Below are 20,804 nucleotides of genomic sequence, written 5' to 3'. Positions count from 1 at the left end.
GGCAGACTTCAAAACTATTCTTTTCTGTGTGTATTTGTACAAGGTGAACCCTCAGAAATTGACCAGAGAGATAAGTACGTAGGAATTTGTGGGCTGTTTGTACTGCATTTTCAGATTTTTCGGACAGTAGACAAGAAATTTTACAAATCGTTACTGGACATTTGCAAAAAGGTGAAGATTTTGTAATTTTCCTCTAATAATTAAATTTCACAAACAACATAAAAATAAAAACCTCTTATAAAAATATAGTAACAGTATCTAGTTACAAGCTCTCACTAGTAACTCCAGCTTTAAAATAATTTAGCTAGGTTTTTTTTCTGTTTTCATAGTTTCAATTTGTTGTCCTTTCTGAATAACAATTATGTTTTGTGTATAGCAAAGGAACCGACAACATGTTCTCTTTATAGTACTCAAGTTGCCTTGTCAATGAATGTTGCATTAATTATTTTGTGATCAAAAACTGCTATTTTTGCCATTAATTGCAAGTGTGTGATTTGGGCAGCTATTGCCTTTGATAATGGTCCTATTCATGTGTTATTCACATGTAGGATATTGCTGTGATTACTTGGAGCAGGGCTGCTTTTAGTTCCACCTCTTAATGCTGAGTCTCCTTCCTCAAACAGCCACACATTTTGTGCAGTTGTTTGAAGAAAACCCCTAGCATGTGAACGCCTGCTCACATTTAGGGCCTAGTCACAATTAGGACCCCTGGTTGCACATGTTGGGGGTTTATCTTTGGTCAGCTGCGGGCAGTGCATGGTGGTTTGAGGAAGAAGATGAGGAACTGGAAGTATGACATTGCTCTCATTAGTTACTGCAATGTCCTGCATCTGAGTAATGCACGGGCTAATAACCACCATAAACAGTCCAATCTTAACCATGTTTACTCAGAAATAAGTGGTGCTTCCTTCAGTGCTTCAAAATAAATATGCCCAGAATTTCAGCTTAAACAAAACATTGAGAGGTACACCTGTTTCTTTTCATCCTTGCTCTGACATGAGCATAGATGCTGTAAGCCACCTTTTTTAAAAAAAGCAAAACTCTTCTATCCAGGGATTTAGCCGTGATTGCACTAATCTCTTTTTATGCCCATCCGCTGTTGAAGTAGCATCCACTGAATTGGTGCAGAATTGTCATACCTGTTCTAGTTGCTCTGGTACTCAAGGGATAAATCCTAAGATGCTATGGACTGTGTGTAGCTTAGTTCAGTCCCGCTACCCCTCCTCCTCCTTAATCTCCAAAACACGTTCTGATAATTCTGTTCCCTGTTGGTGCTGCAGAGTGTAAACTCGGCAGCAGAGCCTAAAATCCTATGCAAACATTCATGTGAAATGAAGTGAGATAACTTAAAACTGGGCTTAGAACTGGCCTGCTATGTATGTATACCTAATACCTATAGGACAATCCTACATATGTGAATGTGGTGTAGCGGTTTTCAATATCAAGTCTAATATGATATCTTTCTCTCCCCATCCCCTCCATCCTTCATCCAAATGTTACTGTTGCTGCTCCAGGTGCCAGCTATTACACTTACAGCTAATATCATTTGGTTTGCTGACAACTTTCTCATTCAGAAGGTGCCAGCTGCTGCCAAGCTTCTGGACAGGAAGAATTTTCATTCCATTAAAATACACAGAGAAACTTTTCTACAGCAGAAGGCTCAGTCACTTACCAAGTAAGGTTTGAAGAGTAGGGAGCTCTCCCCCCCCCCCCCGTATGGTTCTTACTCTGTGAATCAAAAATATTTGTAAACTGAAAAAATAGGAGCTAATTGACATTCCTGTTCTTTTCCAGTTATAAAAACAGCCAAGCACCCCTCTTTTGGTGGGGATTTTATGTTCCATGGCCATTGTGTCCAGATAAAAGTATTCAGGAATAGGGTATTAAATTCCAATGCTGAAGACATGTGCTTTATTCTCTTGAATATTCTAACCTATTTTAATATTATATATTTAAATGGTTTTAAGCTGCCCTGTGAAGGGTAGGTAAGAAATCTAAATAATACAAAAAATAAATTGCTACACTGGCTCAGTTTTGTGTTTTATTTAAAGCCTGATATATTCACCTTGGATTAGGCAAGCTCACCAAGCAGTTAATTTTCAGGATAAATTTACACTGGCAGAAATTTGGCATGTCAAATTGTGATTTGCATTAACCATAATTCTAAACCCAAATCATTGTTTGGCTCCTATTTTTCATACAAGCACCCAGCTTCGTAACTTTTCTCCATGGCCCAACAATCCCTTAAAGAAGAGTGATGGCTGAAATTATGTTGGGCATTGTGCCAAATCATAGCATAAACCTGTAACAAACTATGGCTCTTGGCCCATTGCAAACAATGGCATGTCAATTCAGATGTTTCAAACCACAGCTCAGCTTCTTTAACATTGGTTAAAGATGTATCTGACTGAACCGTTACATAACCATTACTTGTTTTCTCTCCAGAGAGATGCAGTCATATTACGTTTTTGTGAGCTCATGGATGATGAAAATGGAATCTATTTTGTCAAAGGAACAACAAATGGATAAGTTTGCAGAAGATCTCACTAATAGGTGCAACGTTTTTATACAGGTGTGTGCTAGGTTCCAAAGCAACATGGCTGAAAAATACTGCTATATATATATAGTTAACTTTATATTTCTTGAGTACCATTTACTGAAGAAGAAACTGCTGAATATAGGTCTATTACTACAATTGCTTACTAATGAATGTAAGGTTAATACAAAAAGTAATTTCTTTATACAGCCTAAGTGAATATATTTATTTATGACTGGTATTATCAAATTAAATTTTGCAAGCTTACTCTGCAATTTTCAAACTTTTGTTTCACAGATTAATAGGCTTGGTTCAGATATGATTCCTATCGCTTGATGCTGTGTGGAAAAAGTACTCTTTGTCACCCCACACTGATCACTGCACAAACTCACTCATGTGACAAACCATAGTTTGCTGTTGTATCTGAACTGGTAAACTATGATATACTTTTCTTGGTTGTAGAATAAGCACAAACCAGAGTTTCCCTTGTTTGGATGTAACAGGCAACCATGGTTTCCTACAAGTTAGAGGAGAGAAGCCCTAGGCTCATTCCAGACTCATTCATTTAATGCCAAACAATTATTCATTGCGATGTCTCAACCAAGCCATCTTCTCAAATAGGGAAATAGGGGTTCTGTTTTGTTTCCCTATATCAGTAATTATTATTTAACGTATTTATACTCCACCTTTTTCCCAAGTTGAGATTCACTAGCGAAAGCTCAGAGCTTCCCACATGAACTTGTGTGAGAAGCTTTATCAGGCTTCCCTGCTTGCTGTGTAACAATGGGGGGAGTGAAGGTTGGTGGAGTCAGCCTTGTGGTATTCTAGAAAAGGGGACTACCAAGGAAGGAATAAAATCACTTGCATTGTAGAAATCGGGAAATCGATTAATAGTTCATGTTTCAATAGGTTGGTGCTTGTATGCTTCTAATTCCATAATGTTTAATTCAATTGTATATTGAACAGCTGTATTTGTGTGTGATAGAACCGATTTTGGACACAAAAAAATATTTATGATGTAATAGAGATGTAAAGATGATTCACGTTCCCCTCCCAATTTATCTCTAGGGGTTTCTGTACGCTTACAGCCTTAGTAACATCATTAAAACTACAATGAATCTGCACATGTCAATGCAGAAGCCAATGACTAAAACCTCAGTGAAAGCATTGTGCAGGCTCGTGGAACTTCTCAAAGTAAGTTGCAATGTTCATCTCCATGGTGACCCTAACATTTGCAGTAGTCCTTTTGCAGGTGTGTTAAGACCTGCATGCTTTAATTTATGAGCTGGAAAGATGGTAGACAAAATTTGTAAACAATAATTCAGGCAAAATATACTTATCTAAATGGTTTACATATCTCCAGAGCCATACGTTTTGTGTCTCTAAGTTGTATTTCTTTGCATCTTTTCTGGGTAAAATATATTTACTGTAATTCTGAAACCACTATAGGTTAGGTTCTCAAAATAGGGTGCCTAAGCTGAAGTTCAGTGCTAATACAATTGATACTCCATTTGTGGAACTCCTGGAGATATGCTCACCCCCCCTCAGTATTGTCCTTTTGGCACCTTTTGAAGACACTTCAGAGATAGTTTAGGTATTAGGACTGACTATGTTGCTTTTACTTCTGTTCTTACTCTTCCTACATAATGCAGTTATCTTTCTGCCTTCGCCGATCCAGTCACAATGGTTGTTTGTTTTGCTATCTGCTGTAAATGGTCCCATGTTCTTTTAGAGGAAGCATGTTTTAGAAATTGATAGATACAATCAGCAGCAATTACGCCTAATTTTAGTTGCACCAGCGGTCTGTTGCCACTAATGGTCTCTTTTAAAATGTGCATTTGACTGTGGTCTAAACCTTCATTATAGCTATCAGTGATGCCAGCATGATTTGTACTTGCTGACATAGCAGCAAATATAGTATACTGCTTTTGACGGGAATATTAACATATAGCTGTAAGTTGATTTTGATGGAACATCCAAGTATAGCTACCTTGTTAAAAATTCAAATTGTATTTCATATTGAATTTAGCTGTTGAAGATTTGGATAAAGTAGTTATTTGTATGGAAGAATAGGCATAATGTGATTCAAATAACAGAATTGTGATGTTAACTCGTGTTTTGAAATCTGGTCAACTGCAGGCAATACAACATACATTTTACAGAAGAAGTATGATTGTCGCTGATTCAGTAACGCACATAATTCAGCATCTACAGCATCAGGCTCTTAATGCTATTGCTATAGCCAAGGTACGCAAAAAGTTTCAGTAAGTAGTTTACTGTTCGGTATAGTTAAAATGAGTAGCTTTATAACAGTTGGGCTGCTTCGTTTATGCATTTTTAGTGATAGAAACCAGCTAAAGAGGTCAAATAGTTGGGAGGTAAGCAGTGATGATGATAGCAGTCATATGTCATTATATGAACAAGCTCCAGGTTCCTAGTGTGCAACTGTGAGGAGGAGATTTGAAGCTTTCTGTTTTTCAATGGAATTCTGTTTGTCAATGCTGTATATCTGAAGCTGGACAAACTGGTTAGTCTTAATGGTGCTTTACGGAAACAAGCCAGTTGACTAATATAGTTATCATTAACCGCTGTTTAGGAGTCAAACACAGCACTACACTGCAGTTAATTGAAAGTGAAAGTAAATGTTTTTGATTGCCCTTCTTATAATTAGTGCCAGAAGAGCCATGGTGATGGGGGAGACTGGGGATTATTTATATAATACTAAGCCATAGATTATTGCATCTGAATGCAGTCAATGTATGTTTTACATTGCTGAGAAAATATGTACAGAATTTCATACTTACTCACATACTGAACACTTTGGTGAGTTGCCTCAACTGCAAAGTTGATGTTAATATGTGAAGCAGAACATGGGTGAATGATCACCAAAGGAGAGAAAGATCACACAGACGATAATAATATGTAGCACTAGGGATGTTTCCAGCTTAAACTCCATTGAGGTTAAAATGAATCTGTGCTCTGGCGGAAGTCCTGCATGTTTCAAAAGGGCTTGTGCTGAAGAGTCTCAGGTAAACTGTTCACTAGCATTTTGAAAGCAGCAAGGATATTCCCTAGAGTCTAAGCTAAACCTGAGTAACTTCAGGGTTGCATTAATGTGCCGACTATACTTAATTTGGGATAAAGGGGGAGGGGCTACTTTGGGGATAGCTTTTCTTGCTAAGATTTGTGTAAGATTATGATATGTATATTAAATGTGGCTTAGCTCGACCTTGAGACCAAAAATGCAAATAATGTGGTAGGCTCATAAATGCAATACAACATTTGCTGTTGAATTTTCCATGAATACTAAACCCCAAATGCTCTCTTCTATGCTTTTTTAAATGAAGAAAAGAGTTATTTCAGACAAGAAGTACAGCGAACAGCGCCTTGATGTACTCTCTGCTCTTGTATTGGCTGAGAACACCCTCAACGGTCCTAGCACAAAACAGAGACGACTAATTATTTCCCTCGCACTCAGTGTGGGCACACAAATGGTAAGCACAACAGTTCCTTCCATAATTGCAATATTTATCATTTCTGTTAGCAGCAATCACATAGGGAATTGCATAGTCAGTGATTAAGGCACAGCCATAAAATTAACTTTTGTTATTATTGGATTGATGCTCTTGCATGTCTATCTCCTCCTTTCCTTTCTCCCTTTCAGAAAACATTTAAAGATGAAGAGCTCCTTCCTCTCCAAGTAGTTATGAAGAAGCTGGCCTTAATCAGTGAACTTAAAGAACGGTAGGTAATGCCAAGGAACAAAATGCTGTAGACTTTTAGCACAATATACCACCTTCTTGACTCCTGTAGAATGCTGTTCATCATCATATGTGATAGTCAGGATTTTGTATACTTTGTATGAAACTGGGCTTTAAGCAGAGTTCAGCATTCTGAAGAACGATATTCCATTCTTGTTTCTTAAAAACCATTTTTTTACCCCTGTGACTTGTGAACATCAGCTTGAAAGTTCTCAGTAGTAACTTTGCTCCTTTTCCTTTCTAGAGTCCAAGCACAATGTGACTGTTGCTTCTTGTATTGGCACAGAACTGTATTTCCAATTTATCTTGATGATGTCTATGAAAATGCAGTGGATGCTGCTAGGTTACATGTAAGTAAAAGAAATATATGAAATAGGAAGGTGGGTTAAACAAAACCATGGTTTGAGATTATGGCTTGCTAATTAACTTTGGTTAGAAGAAAGCACAGCTCCCAAAGGTCTTGCATAATGTGGAGTTGTGGAAGCCTGCAAAGAGGAGAAGGGTGAGCACACAAACCTCTGGTTAATTGTGATCATGAGATTCTGTGAAGCAGTCCAGCGAGTTCTGTGACAACAAAAGTTGTAATGGCAGTCAAGTGCACCCAATGTATTATTTCTACTGAGCAGCAGCCATGGGGATTAAATGCACCTTTCAAGCAGTTGTCTTGAGGATCCCTTCCTCTTCATTCCTTCTCTTGCTGCACTTTCCACGGTTTCAATCAGTAGCAGGGTGGTGCAGGCAGAGCACCGTTGTTTACCTGGCTTCATATATGCTTCTCTTCTAATGTTGACTGAGAGATAAGAGACAAAGCCTTAAGGATGACAAGCAAAGCAAAGCCTTCTCCCATCAGAGGAGATCAGGAGATGGACAGCAAAGTTTTTCAAAATCTCATAGTTCCTTTTAAAAAGTTCAATTCTGACTGTCTCTCACTTGCTCTCCCAATAATCAGCTCCCCTTTAAAAAAAAGTTTAAAAAAGAATTTACTGTGAGGGTTCTGCCAAAGGTTTTTTTTTTAAGTGAAGGGTTCTACTACTGCAAAAAGTGTGAGAACCACTGACCTAAAGTTTAACTTTATTTTTAATTTTGTTTATTTAACAAAATGTATACACCCCTGTGGTGAAACCTCTAAGCAGTTTACAAGAGTTTGAATGGTTTGTTATTAAGCTTGCTTGTTTCAACTAACCTTAGTTAAGATTAACCTCAGTTTAGGATTCTGATGGCATTCTAATCCGTGATTAATCTAGAAATGAAGTGGAAGCTTCCAATTTCTTTGTGCTGTGCTGGAGTTGGGTGGGGGAAGAATGCTCAGTGTCCATGCTCACTGAGTCTTGTTCTGATAAACCATGATTTAGCATTATATCTGAATGTAGTTTTAGAGATTAATTGAGGTTCAGGATCCTGAGTTCTAATTGCTCAGAGTACCTTTTAGTGCATGCTGTGGCTCGGGTTCTTTATCAATTTGCAACTTTTTTTTTACAGTACATGTTTAGTGCATTGCGGGATTGTGTACCAGCTATGATGCATTCAAGGCACTTGGAGTCCCATGAAATACTTTTGGAAAGCTATGACAAAGAAATCATGGATGTTTTAAACAAGGTGATAGTGCACGCATTTTATTTACTTTGAATGAAAGCAGTACAGAGCAATCTGAGAATATTTAAATCTGCCACTGTTGAGGATTTCTGTTGGAATTCTCAAAATTCTTGAATTTAATAGAAACTCACATTCTTTATTGCTCTGGTCCCATTTTCCCTCAATTATTCCTCTGCTTTAGGTTTATGCTAATGTTTGTTGAGTTGTGGTTATGTACTTGTATCACAATGTAGTGTTTATATAACACTGCATATTCTAATTTCCTATTCAGTTGTCTCTTCTCTTTCCCTTTGCATTTTGTTTAGATTTAGCTTCCAAGGCAGGGCTTTTTAAAAAAAACAAATTAACATACATAATGTACTGTTTATATTTTAAGTGACCAACAGTCACCAAACTTTTGGGGAGAATGGCCACTATTTAGAGAGAGTGGGTTGTATCCAGTACTGTCATTCTGTTTGTTAAACAGAACTTCCTCCTTCTCTCATCTGCAACCCCTTGTGCACCCTCAAAATCTGCTCCAGAGGGTTAGGGGATACTACTTTGTCTGTGTATCTATACAAGCACAGAGTATATGCAATAACTCACTTTTTCAGCCTAATGTTGAATTTAAAATACAGTGGTGCCTCGCAAGACGAAATTAATTCGTTCCGCAAGTTTTTTCTTCTTGCGAGTTTTTCGTCTTGCGAAGCACGGTTTCCCATAGGAATGCATTGAAAATCAATCAATGCGTTCCTATGGAGACCGTCCGGGGACAGAGGGGAAGGCGCGCAAGCCTTCCCCTCTGTCCCCGGAGATTGCGGGGCTGGCAACGGGGAGAAGCGATCTTCTCCCCGCCGCCCCTTGCTTCAAAAGAGGTCCGGGGACAGCGGGGAAGACGCGCTGCGCTTCCCCGCTATCCCTGGAGCTTGCGGGGCAAGCTTCGTTTTGCGAAGCAAGCCCATAGGGAAATGCGTCTTGCGAAGCGGCTAAGAAAACGAAAAACTCCTTCGTCTAGCGAGTTTTTCGTCTTCCGAGGCGTTCGTCTTGCGGGGTACCACTGTAATCCAATTTAGTCCCCCATTGGAGAAGGAAAACCATCTTTTTGGATCTCCCGTTTCTTTGTAGAACTATTTTATTGGGGAATAAATGTCTTGTGAAGATTAGTTTTTCACCCCATGAAAATAGTGTTTGTTGTGACTTTTATTTGAGCAGCACCTCCTGGACAAACTATGCAAAGAAATAGAAAAGGACCTTCGCCTTTCTGTGCACACACACTTGAAACTAGATGACAGAAATCCCTTCAGAGTCGGAATGAAAGACCTTGCCCACTTCTTCACCTTGAACCCAATTCGTTTTTTCAATCGGTTCATAGATATCAAAGGTAGGCTTTACTTAATGTTCACTTACAAAGCTTAATACTTTTTCTGTGAAGTAAAATTCATCCCTCCTGTCTATCTCTGTACTTTTTTGAGGAAATCTGTCCTCAATATGCTGATATGATCAGTGTAGCTCCAGCAGGTACTTTTACTCGAAGCATTTCTAATGTTACTTTATTTCTGGAGTTCTAAATAACCTTAGAGTTGGGATGAATATGTTTTCCTTCTCTTTTCCTCTGCCCTTTTCTCCAAGTATTCATTGTGAAAATGACTGTTCCTCCCCCCCCCTCTTTTTGCAGCCTATGTGACACATTACCTAGACAAGACTTTCTACAACCTTACTACAGTAGCTCTGCATGACTGGGCCACCTATAGCGAGATGAGGAATTTAGCAATGCAGCGCTATGGTTTAACTATGACAGAAGCACATCTTCCTAGTCAGACTTTAGAACAGGTACATCATATTTATGCTAGTGTCTATGCATTTTAAAAAAACAGGATTTTGTGACTTGCTGAAGTACGGTACTTAATGCTTCTGGTGTTTTTGCTTTTTAAAAGTTTCAAATAACAGCACTTATTTGGATTATTTCCAGATGTGATATAATTAAATGGCCTACTGTTTTTTCAGGGTCTTGATGTTCTGGAAATTATGAGGAATATTCATGTATTTGTATCCCGTTACCTCTACAATCTCAATAATCAGGTGAGGGCAGGGGGTATGTCTACACTTTAAAAAGCAAATCTTATTGCTGCTGATTTCCATTTAGTAGCTATTATAATTATATAGCAATTTTTTAATTGCAGATCTTCATTGAGAGAATCAGCAATAACAAGCATCTGAACACCATAAATATCAGGCACATTGCTAATTCAATTCGAACACATGGCACAGGAATCATGAACACAACTGTGAGTATTTTGTGTTATTCTCAGAACAGCTGCTGAGCTGGCATTTACTGACCTTTTATTTAAAACTGCATTGTGAACAGCACAAGCAATTGGAGGAAAGTGGTTTCACATGCTGTGCTAATCTGAGCACAAAGAGGACATCTGTGTATGTAAGAGGAGCAAATTTTAAAATACTCTGAGAAAAAAGATGAGATTAAACAATATGAAACAAGCATTTTCATTTTTCCAAATTATGATAGTTCATAAATTTGTGTGTGCAAGATGCCACTTAACAGTATTTTGCAATGGAGAGATAAGTATGCCAGTCCAGCTCCTTTCCTCCCTCCTTTCCATCTCACCCTAGTGTGGCAATTTCCAGACAGTAAGCCGAGATGCAGTAGTGTGCAGTGAGGGGATGGGAGTATATTTACATTATCCTTGTTGTCTTCTTCTGCACAATTTTAAGGGGATAGTTATGATGTGTAAGCCCCAATTCCTGATGAGACTTTTCTCTCCCATGTCCTATTTAGGATTATTTGTCCAGCTAAGAATGCCTTCTGCTGCTCACTTATTCACACAATAATTTCAGATTAACAAATGCTCAGAGTAGCAAAACATATTGACTTGGGTAGGGCCGTGACATTATAAGTGAGCTATTGATGGTTCTGAGTCTTGGGACCAGTGTCACAAGTCACTGGGGAAATGTCTTCTAACGGGGGGTATCAGTCTTCTTCATACTGTACTTTTTCCTACTTTTCTTCAGGTAAATTTCACATACCAGTTTCTGAGAAAGAAATTTTATATCTTCAGCCAGTTCATGTATGACGAGCACATCAAATCCAGATTGATCAAAGATATCAGATTCTTTAGGGAAGTTAAAGATCAAAATGACCACAAGGTATGTTGTTTGTGAAACCATTGCTAAAAACTACAAGATACCCATTTAAATATAATTATAAAAGCCTGGTTTCTATTTTCCTTCAACGCCACTCCTTCTGATAGTGAGTTTGGCAGTGAATTCTGTCAGGATTGTATCCAAAATTGGGCCACTGGGAAATGAGGAGGAATCTTGGAGCTTGGAAAACCCTCAAATAGCCTAATGAATTCATTGAGTAACCACAGAATTACTCAATGATTAGAAAAGAAAAATGGAATATGGGGATAGAATCTGTGCTTGGAGGGAGGACCCACCTATTCACACACACCTGCTCATGTTAGGAGGGAGGATAAATTGTAGCATTTTGTTGCAGGTTCCATTTACTGGCATAAATGCACAGAAGCAATATATGTCTAAAATATAGTTGTGCATCTCTCTTTAGCTGCAAAACTTGCATTTTGAATGTTCTAAAATGTTTTGCAAGGTAACGGATCTTACAAAAATGTGGTTCTAAGAAAGACGGATATTTGCTTTCGAACTGTACATATTTTGGTTTATATAGCATACTAGGGGTTACTATTTTAGAAAAACAAAAATGTTTGGAAAAATACAGTGGGCTGACAAAGGTATTTAAAGTTACTTAATGTATTTCTTCAATCTTAAAATAATTTTTCTAGTATCCCTTTGAGAGAGCAGATAAATTCAACCGAGGGATCAGAAAACTTGGAATTACACCCGATGGACAAAGTTACCTTGACCAGTTCAGGCAACTAATAAGTCAGATAGGTATGAAAATATATCGTAAACACTATATTGAGATATATTGCTAGAATCCAAAGAGCTATCGGGTGGGACTGGGCATACCTAATGGGCTTGTTTACATTTTTTCCTTGGAACAGCAGTTCCCATATTCTATCACTTAGGAAGTTCCCTCAGTTTCAAAAGTAGCTTGACAAAGTTGGGGCAGGGTAGGTGTCCAAAAAACACAAGCTTCCTTTGGCCCAAGGAAGTAATTGTGTAGTTGAGGGGTGGCCAACTCCCAAGAGACAGCAATCTACCCGTTTTTGGGGGTTCAGGTCAAAGTTGTTGAGCAACCAACAAAAAGCTGGGGAAACAAACAGCCTCACTCATTAAGCTCCGTCGTCCATTCTGCACATCGTGCGACAATGGAGGGCGGGGCGAGGGGCTAAGGAAAGGGACCCAGTGATCGACTGTGATCCACCAAAACCTCCCGGGGATCTACCAATAGATTGCGATCTACCTGTTGGACATCCCTGGTGTAGTTCTTTCAGCCCTGAAACCTAAAATTCTGTTCACATTATTAACTTATAAAAGACAGTGAGCACAACCTGGCCAAAACCAAGTATGTACTTTGAAGTCTAACAAATTGCAATGGACTAGATTAACTAAATGCATTGGCTATACAGTGCTTATCTTTCCAAATTAACATGTGGAAAAATATGCACATTAGACTTCACTATAACACTTTCTGTAAAGGGCGCTACTTATGGTTGCCGTGTATTCTCCCAATATGACTTGTTTATTTACAGATGAAATAGTATTGTGTGGGGGTGGAGAGGAGATGCAGCTTTATCAGATGTCTCCAACAGGTTTTAACTTTCTAAATGGACTTAGTGTCATTAAATTCTGAATGCTCGGTTACTTAATTTCAGGTGCTTACGTTTCTTGTTGCCTATATATTTTATTTTTAAAGGGAATGCCATGGGCTACGTCCGAATGATAAGATCTGGTGGACTTCATTGCTGTAGTAGTGCAATTAGGTATGCAACCAAAAATTTCAGCTTGCTTGTTTATGCTTCTGTAAAGCAAAGTGGGGAACCTGTATCCCACAGACCACATGCACCTCTAACCTATTTTCATGCCACCCCCCTGGTCACTGCAGGCCCACTGTTGCACTGTGTACCATCTCATGGGAATCACCTCTTCCTGCATGAGGCGTGTGTGGATGTGAGAGAGACTGGCTGGCAGAGAACTGCAGTGCTGCAAACTCTGCATGTGTTTAGCTCTGGCTCCACTCACCACTAGTATGCAGGTTATGCTGAGGGAATCTGGCCCACGACAGAAAAAAAAGTTCCCCATCCATGCTGTAAAGCCTTTGCAGCTCCTTTTGGTTCTGTTTTTCCTTCCTGTGGTATGCCTTGCTGTTAATGCACAGGTATGGGTCCTACACTAGTGCACATGTGCAGCACTGCTGCATGCAGTAGTGTACAGGTGGAGGAACTGACAGAGTTGTTCTTGTTCTGTACCACAAAGTACAGTGCTCACAATAAATTCTGCTAGTCTGTTCAGTAAATTTAATTTGCTTATTTTATATAAACATCTTTTTCCTGTTGAACTTGATATTTGAAGGTTTTGAAGCAGCTAAATAAGACGATGAGAAATATAGTGAGGGGGAAGGACATAATACAGTTGTACCTTGGTTGTCAAATGCCCTGGAACTTGTACGTTTTGGCTCCTGAAAATCGCAAACCCGGAAGAGATTGTTCCAGTTTGCTAATGTTCTTTCGGAACCCGAACGTCCGGTGGGGCTTCTGCGGCTTCTGATTGGCTGCAGGAGCTTCCTGCAGCCAAACAGAAGCCACGATTTGGTTTCCAAACGTTTTGCAAGTTGAATGGACTTCTGGAACAGATTCCGTTTAACTTCCAAGGTACAACTGTATGTCTTCTCAGATTTGGATAAGGATACAGTTTTATTTCAATCAAATCTTTGTGAGGTTATATATAGATTCAATGTAAAGTATTATGCAAGGCTATCCTCTCTGTAACTGAACAATCTTGATAGTTTGCATACAGTATGTAATACTCTTCCCTCCCCCCAAATCATGCTCATCCTTGCCATATTTTTTCTCTCTCTTGGTTAGACTAGAAAGCCATTCCATGGGATTTGTGAGCCAGAGAATCAAGCAGTGTGGAGGTCAGGGTTCTTTTTTAGAAAGCAAACCTTTGGTCATAGTGTAAAAATAAAAGCAAGCTTGTGATAAAGATCTGAACAGAAGTAATGTAAGAAATATGAAACTCAAGTTAGCATTTTTATACATAGCATGATATATAATTCTGAATGAATGAATCGCATATGAAACTTGTAGGTTTGTTCCTGATATTGAAGATATCATTAATTTTGAAGAACTTGTGAAAGAGGAAGGTCTTGCTGAAGAAACACAAAAAGCAGCCAGGTAACCTTACTTGATGCATCGACAAAATTCTTGCACGAACTGTTCCTTTAAAAACCGCCTCAAAGCATTTTCAAGTGTATCTCTGTTTTATAGGCAACTGGATTCCGTACTGAGTGATCTCACACGCAATTCTGCAGAAGGCACAGAGTATTTCAAAATGCTTGTGGATGTGTTTGCTCCTGAGTTTCGCAGTTCAAAGAACATGCACCTACGCAATTTTTACATAATTGTTCCACCATTGGTTAGTTTTGATCTTTCTCGCTTGGTTTAAACAATAAGCCATTTAGTTACATGTGCAGGATGTGCTTGTGTTGAAACTGGTAATTTTTTGTAAGGTTGCACTAAGTTTATTAAATCACCATTTGAACTGCCCCTCCACTAGGGTATGGGGGGGTGTTATATGCCATTGTGTACTGATACCCATAAAAAGCATGTCCTTTTCATGTAGAAAGTTACAGGCTGAACCATTACCGGAAACCCTTTAACAAGGAATGCTAACATGGCTGGGAAATACTTGTGTCTGAATGAGCAGATAAGACACCAAGTGACTGGCTAGATGAATTGTTAATCAGACTCTGATATTGATATAAATAATCTTGAATAACAATTTTTTAAAAAAATACTTCTGCTCCCCCCCAAAAAAAATGCTTGAGGGGATTTGCAATATATATATATTTGGAGAATGTTTAAATACTGCTCTAGAAGGGACTGTAAATCTTCAGACAGCTAGCAGTTAGTGTATGAGAGCACCACATTCTGTCGTGGGCCACCTTTGCCCCCCCAAACTCCCCATCTGAAAAATCTGGTGAGAAAGCAGGCTATCAGTCTGGCCTGCGGGGAAAAAGTCCTATTTGACTGACTGGTAGGATGAAGAGCTCTGTCACCTAATATGCAGGGGAGCTAGGCAGTTACCTGACAACTTACTGCCTTTTGGGGCAACTCTTTGTGTCTTGATTTTAGGCCCTCAACTTCATAGAGCATTCAATCAGCTGCAAGGAGAAGTTGAATAAGAAGAACAAAGCTGGTGCAGCTTTCACCGATGATGGTTTTGCCATGGGTGAGTTCAGGAACCATATTGAGTCTTCTTTCATGGGTAACTATCATAAATTGCAGGTTTTGAGGTTTTATATGGAAGGAGCCATAGTTCAGTGGTACAGCACAAGCTGTGCATGCAGAAAGTCCATGTTTAATCCCTGGTTTCTCCAGTCAAAAGGATCTGGGCTAGTGGAATTATGAAAAGGATATATCTGCTTGAGATCTTGGAGAGTTACTGACAGAGAACTGTTCTAGGTGGTTCAAAAATCTGACATGTATGAAGTATCTTCATACGTGATCTTATATAGCTTTCAGCTAAGTGTATTCAAAGTGCGTCCGACAAGACAGTTATACAGAAAAGATGCATTCTTAGCTAGGTGGTCAGTGTGCAGTGTTGAAGTGAGGGGGGTGTAGAGAATCAAGTTTTTCCCCATGGAGTTACCTCGTTACCTCAGCGGATGATGATTGAGTAGGCTTTGCTTTCTTCAATCTGTAATGGATTTCACAAACAGCTGCACTCAATTAAGTGGACCCAAAGCAGATTGGAGAGAGGATTTTGAAAAATTGGCCCCTTGCTACCCTTTTCAAATTTTTACCGTACTCTCTTCCCATGTGAGCAGGGATGCAAACTTGATTGTGAGCTTTCTGTGGGCAGAAAACCAGCTTTTTTAAAAATGTAACTGAATAAATATTGACACGTACCACTATATAAGCCTTGTATAACAAGCATACAACTCTGAAGACTTGTAGAGAGGAAAAAAATTGAGCTGGTGAGAAGATGATTCTGATATTAATGATCAAAGGCCAGTTTGAGGTACATGCGCAGAATACATTTGTAAATTTTTACTGCTTTGAAGAATGGGGTGCTTAACTTGAACGACTTGTTTTTTTTTAATCTGCAGGTGTAGCTTACATTCTGAAGCTTTTAGACCAGTACCAAGAATTTGATTCTCTCCATTGGTTCCAGTCAGTTCGAGAGAAATACGTGAGAGAGATCAGAGCATTAGCAAAACAACAGAACGTTCAATCAGCTGTCCAAGATGAAAAGCTGCTACAGACTATGAACCTTACTCACAAGCGACTGGAAGTTTGTTTGCAGGTATCAGTCTCTGTCAGAACGCTGGCCAGGGAAAGGTGGTGGGAGGCGTGCATATCTATATATATGCCACTCTTTTTAGATAACAAAGCTACAGCTTTCCCCCTAACATTTAATTAGTGGGCATCACACCTGAATCTACCCTTCAATGAAACCCTGTAAGCGTGAAGAATAGGCTGCAGTTAGGCAGAGAGAGCGGCAATTTGTACATGCACCTTTACAACATCCAGCCAAATGCATGATTTATTACTAGCTGATGATAAACTTAAAAAATTTAGATTTGGAGTTGGGGGTCCTCAAGAAGTAAAGTGTGGGGATTCCAAAGGAGTGAAGTCTTGAGAACTACTGATTTTTGAGTAGAATTGAGGGGGGATGGGAAATGGATCTTTACTGGCATACTGCTTTTTAGGACAGTGACATTTGTAGCAGACGTTATGTTAATAAATAGTTATTGTGGAAGGAAGGGTCTGCAGGATCATTTTTTGAAAACAACAACAACAACCTGCAGAGACAAAGTGGAAATGACCAAATTACTAGTAGTGTGTCAGGTATGAAGCAAACTTTGATTTGAAAGTGTAGTTCTGCCTTTCCCCGTATTTGATCAATAAAAACCCAGTGCAATTGATAGTGCAGATAAAAATCAGGAAGCACTGTAATTGTTATTTAGGGGGTTTCTGGTATCAGTGCACTTTAATCAGGTACTGTGAAGATTCTCGTTCTGTGGCATGCTAAGACTTGCTGAGAATTTCTTTAATTTTTCATAGGAGTTTGAACTGCTTTATTTCTCACTAAGCAGCGCAAGGATCTTTTTTAGAGCCGATAAAACTGCAGCAGAAGAAAACCAAGAGAAAAAAGACAGAGGTTAGTAAAAAAATAAATCTTCTTGTCTCTGGGAAAGTCATGTTTGTGGTTAAAAACAAAAGCATTGTAAAAGCAGTGCTGAGAATATAAAATTCTTGTGACGTTCTACCTCTTTTGTATTTCAGAAGAACCTGGAAAAACAAGCAATGGGGACCTGTCCAACTCTAGTTCTGCAGATCCTGTTGTGAAATGAGAGCCTTGGTATGCCTTTTGATTCTGTACAATGTAATTATGCAGCCCCAAATTTGTAAAAGTGTACTGGTGATCACTGAATAACAATTACGCTTAAGCTGAAATAACTCCCTATGTTCTGCAGATCTTTTGGCGGTCTTGGGAAAATGTTCATTTCTTTAAACTGCTCACACGTTGCCAGGGATAATATCACGCTGGTATTTAGCACTGTGGTATTGGTCCCTCCACGATGTGATTCCCGATTACTAATCTGAGGAAGTGGTGTTAGCCCGGGCCGAGCAGATGCGGGGGTGGGGAATGGTGCAGAACAGGAAGAAAACTGGTGGATATTGGCATGATATTTTAAACAGACTTTATACATGTATATAATTTAAATTCCATTAATATTTCATTGCTTTTTAATCAATTCTGTCTGTAATCCGCCTTGAGTCCCCTCAGGGAATAAGGTGATATATTCATAAATATATCATCAGAGTGGCTTTTAAGATAAATATCTGCTGTACCAAAATTGCTAGTTTGAGCAAATAGGAAAGAAGCAAAACTAGCAGGTAATTGGTGCAGCCCTAGTTAGACAGAATGAAGTGTTTACCTGCTATAGCTTCCTTCCTGGTTTGTAAGGAATCACCATTGTATTTGTCATCTCTTATTGCAAAGGAAGTTAATATGAATTGTTGGAGCTGCTTAACATGTTAAAATACGAACAGAACATGCAATACATCTTCAACTCTTGTTTTGCTTCGTTTTATAGACATATAGAGCAATGGTGATTTGTTGAAACAGAAGGGACCAAACTGGCATGGAACTTTTCACCTTCTGAATCTGATAGTGACCCAGAAGTGCCATGAACTGTAGAGTAACCCATACTCTCACAACTAAAAAAAATAAAAATACAATTCATCCTTTCTGTTGACATTTCACTGAAGTCTGTTCTTTAGCCTAATGTATGATTTTTGTCAGGGAGATTTGGTGTCTTATTTTGATTCAGTTCAATAACTTAAAAAAAAATCTTTTGCATTTGATTTAATCACAACCTTGACATTGCAGTTGCTGCTTAATTCTGTCTGTGTTCACTTCAGCACTAATGTCCCCATTTAAAAATCTGTCATAGTTCATAGACCTTTGGAATCCAAAGAACATGCCAACTTAGAGGGCCAGTCTCTGTCTTTCAGAGACTGACACTGTACAAACATGTAAATTTAAGGCACTTCTCTGTTATAATAAACATTCATTGCCATTTCTGCTTTTTTGGCCTCTAATTTGGGAATCCTTAGTTTAGGGCATCCCATGTGCCTGAATTGTGCAGTGCTAACCAAACATGGTCTTGGTGACTCATAAAAACAAACATCTGTAGCCTTCATTGGGGGTCTAAACTCATGTACATGCTCTGCTTCTGTGAATATATACATATGTACAGTCCTATGGCTTTCTTTGTGAATATAGAATGGTAGTTAACTGCACTCTGAACATTTTTCATCATGTAAACCAATTTAATAGATGAACAGTTTTAAGTCTTTAATGTGACTTCCAGTTTACATTTTATTTTTTTTGAGCAAGTAGTAATACATTCCTTCTGGTGCCATGGCATAGGATCTTATACTTCATCACACAGTTATGTACATGTGATGGGTTAAAATTGTGAATACCTGCAGCTATGTTAAAAGCAAAAACAGAGGCACTAAAAAGATACCGAGGTACTATTTTTCCTTTACCCTTCCCACCTTTAAATGCTGTTTTCAAACATGAAAGCAACACCTATGGCCACTTTTTCATAGGCTCAGTTTGCAAAAGCCAGAAATAAAGGGAAGTCTTCTTTTCAAATTCTTACGCATGGTTGAATTGTCAAGATCTTCCTCTTTATGAATTAACAGGATGTGGACCTATAAGCCTCTTCCTCTAACAAAAGTCTAAGTGAAGAACAAACCCCGGGAGCAAACATTTCGTAGGCTTAAAATGACTGTTAATAATAAGCTTATCTAGCCTAGCAGGAGTGGTAAAATGGGTCAATACAACAATGCTATCATAATACTTTTTGACTGTGCACTTGTATGTTTGAGTCCTGCTACATGTTGTCATTGAAGTAAATTTGACAAGTCCCATCTGATTCAGTCAGTTCAAATTCTCAGGAAGGAAGGGGACCAAATATTAACATGTCTTGCTCTAATTCATTTTGCAAAACCATTTTGTTTCATTATCTCAGGTTTCTTTTGTTCTGTTTGATATTCTGTACATACTGTTAATAAATGTAACTTTGGAAAGTGGATTTATTTTACTTTGTGTGTACTTAGTCTGAGACTGGTTTTAGTTTTCATAAAGCAGCTGAAAATTTGCATCTTTCAGATGGCATATTGACACCAGAAGAAGAGCCTGAGATTTTATAGTGCAAATGCTATAGTTTCATGCTTAGGAAGAGTTGTTAGAATGTTAATGTCCTCTTTTCTGAAGCCAGGACAAGTTAAGCAACCACAGTTCCAAACATTCACACCATTCAGTTTAGTTCAAATAAGACTTTACTCTAGCATTATTGCTAAATAGTTGCATTGCAAAATGTGGACCCTGTTTGTTAACATTAAAACATATTTTAACATCAAAAATATCCACCAGGGTTGGGGAATCAGGTGAACTTCATTAGATTCTTGAATGTTACTTGAATTTAAGATAGTAAACCCAGAACTTCTTCCACTACAGTACTGCTCACCCCAGAAGCATCAATGTCACACTGGTAAGATCATACAGACAATATTAGGCTTAGATTGGTCCTTGTATGGAGAGCCATGCAGCCTTGATATCTGCTTTCATTTCTAAGTCGCACAAGTGCATCTCAGGCTGCCTCCATCTAGGTTATAAACAACCAGCCCCACACTGAACTGAGCTTACTCTTGAGCAAGCCTCCTTTGTGTTAAACCTAGAAGGGCACTAACTCAAACCTTGTAGATCAGTATGAAAAAGAAAATGTTTAGTTGGCTCATGTGAGAGGCTGAGACTTATGAGGAGATTAATGCAAGTAGCTGCTAGTCTACCTGCCACCTCATTCTAGCGCAGAGTGCCTGTTTTATTGAATCTACAAGTATGGTCCCTGCAAAAATGGTAGGCACTTAAGAGAGATATTATCTAGAGTAAGCTTTCAGTATTAAAGTATAAAAATAGATAATAGGAAAGTGATTTATCAAATAGATCTGTAAACAGCCTAGCTCAAAATAGTGTTCCTGTTATCACTCTCAGAAGTACAACAGAGCCTAAAAACTTCACACAGAAGCAAACACATTTAACTATCACTGGTAGCAATCAGTAAGTGACCATGTTGGGAAAGAATTTCAAAGATTGTCAGTTTACCACACCAGAAATCCAGACCAAGCTCTCCACATGCTATCTCTTAAGTACTCACATTGGATAGTTGAGAGAGTGTGGGCTATTATGTG

At 38.6% G+C, this 20,804-nt stretch overlaps 1 protein-coding gene across 1 annotated transcript in view; it reads left to right on the top strand.

Annotated features, from left to right (window-relative positions):
• Positions 1-19,648, top strand: part of WASHC4 (WASH complex subunit 4) — a 38,380-nt gene extending 18,732 nt beyond the window's left edge. The window contains exons 12-34 of the mRNA XM_053406338.1: positions 44-171; positions 1,515-1,675; positions 2,446-2,572; positions 3,605-3,730; positions 4,676-4,783; positions 5,884-6,030; positions 6,201-6,280; positions 6,542-6,647; positions 7,777-7,893; positions 9,082-9,250; positions 9,545-9,699; positions 9,874-9,948; positions 10,050-10,154; positions 10,897-11,031; positions 11,688-11,796; positions 12,725-12,791; positions 14,118-14,204; positions 14,298-14,445; positions 15,165-15,261; positions 16,142-16,338; positions 17,100-17,196; positions 17,322-17,397; positions 18,137-19,648. Coding sequence (XP_053262313.1) covers positions 44-171; positions 1,515-1,675; positions 2,446-2,572; positions 3,605-3,730; positions 4,676-4,783; positions 5,884-6,030; positions 6,201-6,280; positions 6,542-6,647; positions 7,777-7,893; positions 9,082-9,250; positions 9,545-9,699; positions 9,874-9,948; positions 10,050-10,154; positions 10,897-11,031; positions 11,688-11,796; positions 12,725-12,791; positions 14,118-14,204; positions 14,298-14,445; positions 15,165-15,261; positions 16,142-16,338; positions 17,100-17,196; positions 17,322-17,389 — 2,609 coding nt within the window. The 3' untranslated portion in view covers positions 17,390-17,397; positions 18,137-19,648. The remainder of the gene's footprint in view (positions 1-43; positions 172-1,514; positions 1,676-2,445; positions 2,573-3,604; positions 3,731-4,675; positions 4,784-5,883; positions 6,031-6,200; positions 6,281-6,541; positions 6,648-7,776; positions 7,894-9,081; positions 9,251-9,544; positions 9,700-9,873; positions 9,949-10,049; positions 10,155-10,896; positions 11,032-11,687; positions 11,797-12,724; positions 12,792-14,117; positions 14,205-14,297; positions 14,446-15,164; positions 15,262-16,141; positions 16,339-17,099; positions 17,197-17,321; positions 17,398-18,136) is intronic.
• Positions 19,649-20,804: the final 1,156 nt, after the last annotated feature.

The sequence above is a fragment of the Podarcis raffonei genome, chromosome 10 (genome assembly GCF_027172205.1).
Source record: "Podarcis raffonei isolate rPodRaf1 chromosome 10, rPodRaf1.pri, whole genome shotgun sequence".
NCBI classification, from domain to species: domain Eukaryota; kingdom Metazoa; phylum Chordata; class Lepidosauria; order Squamata; family Lacertidae; genus Podarcis; species Podarcis raffonei.
This window is presented reverse-complemented; position numbering and strand designations above follow the sequence as displayed.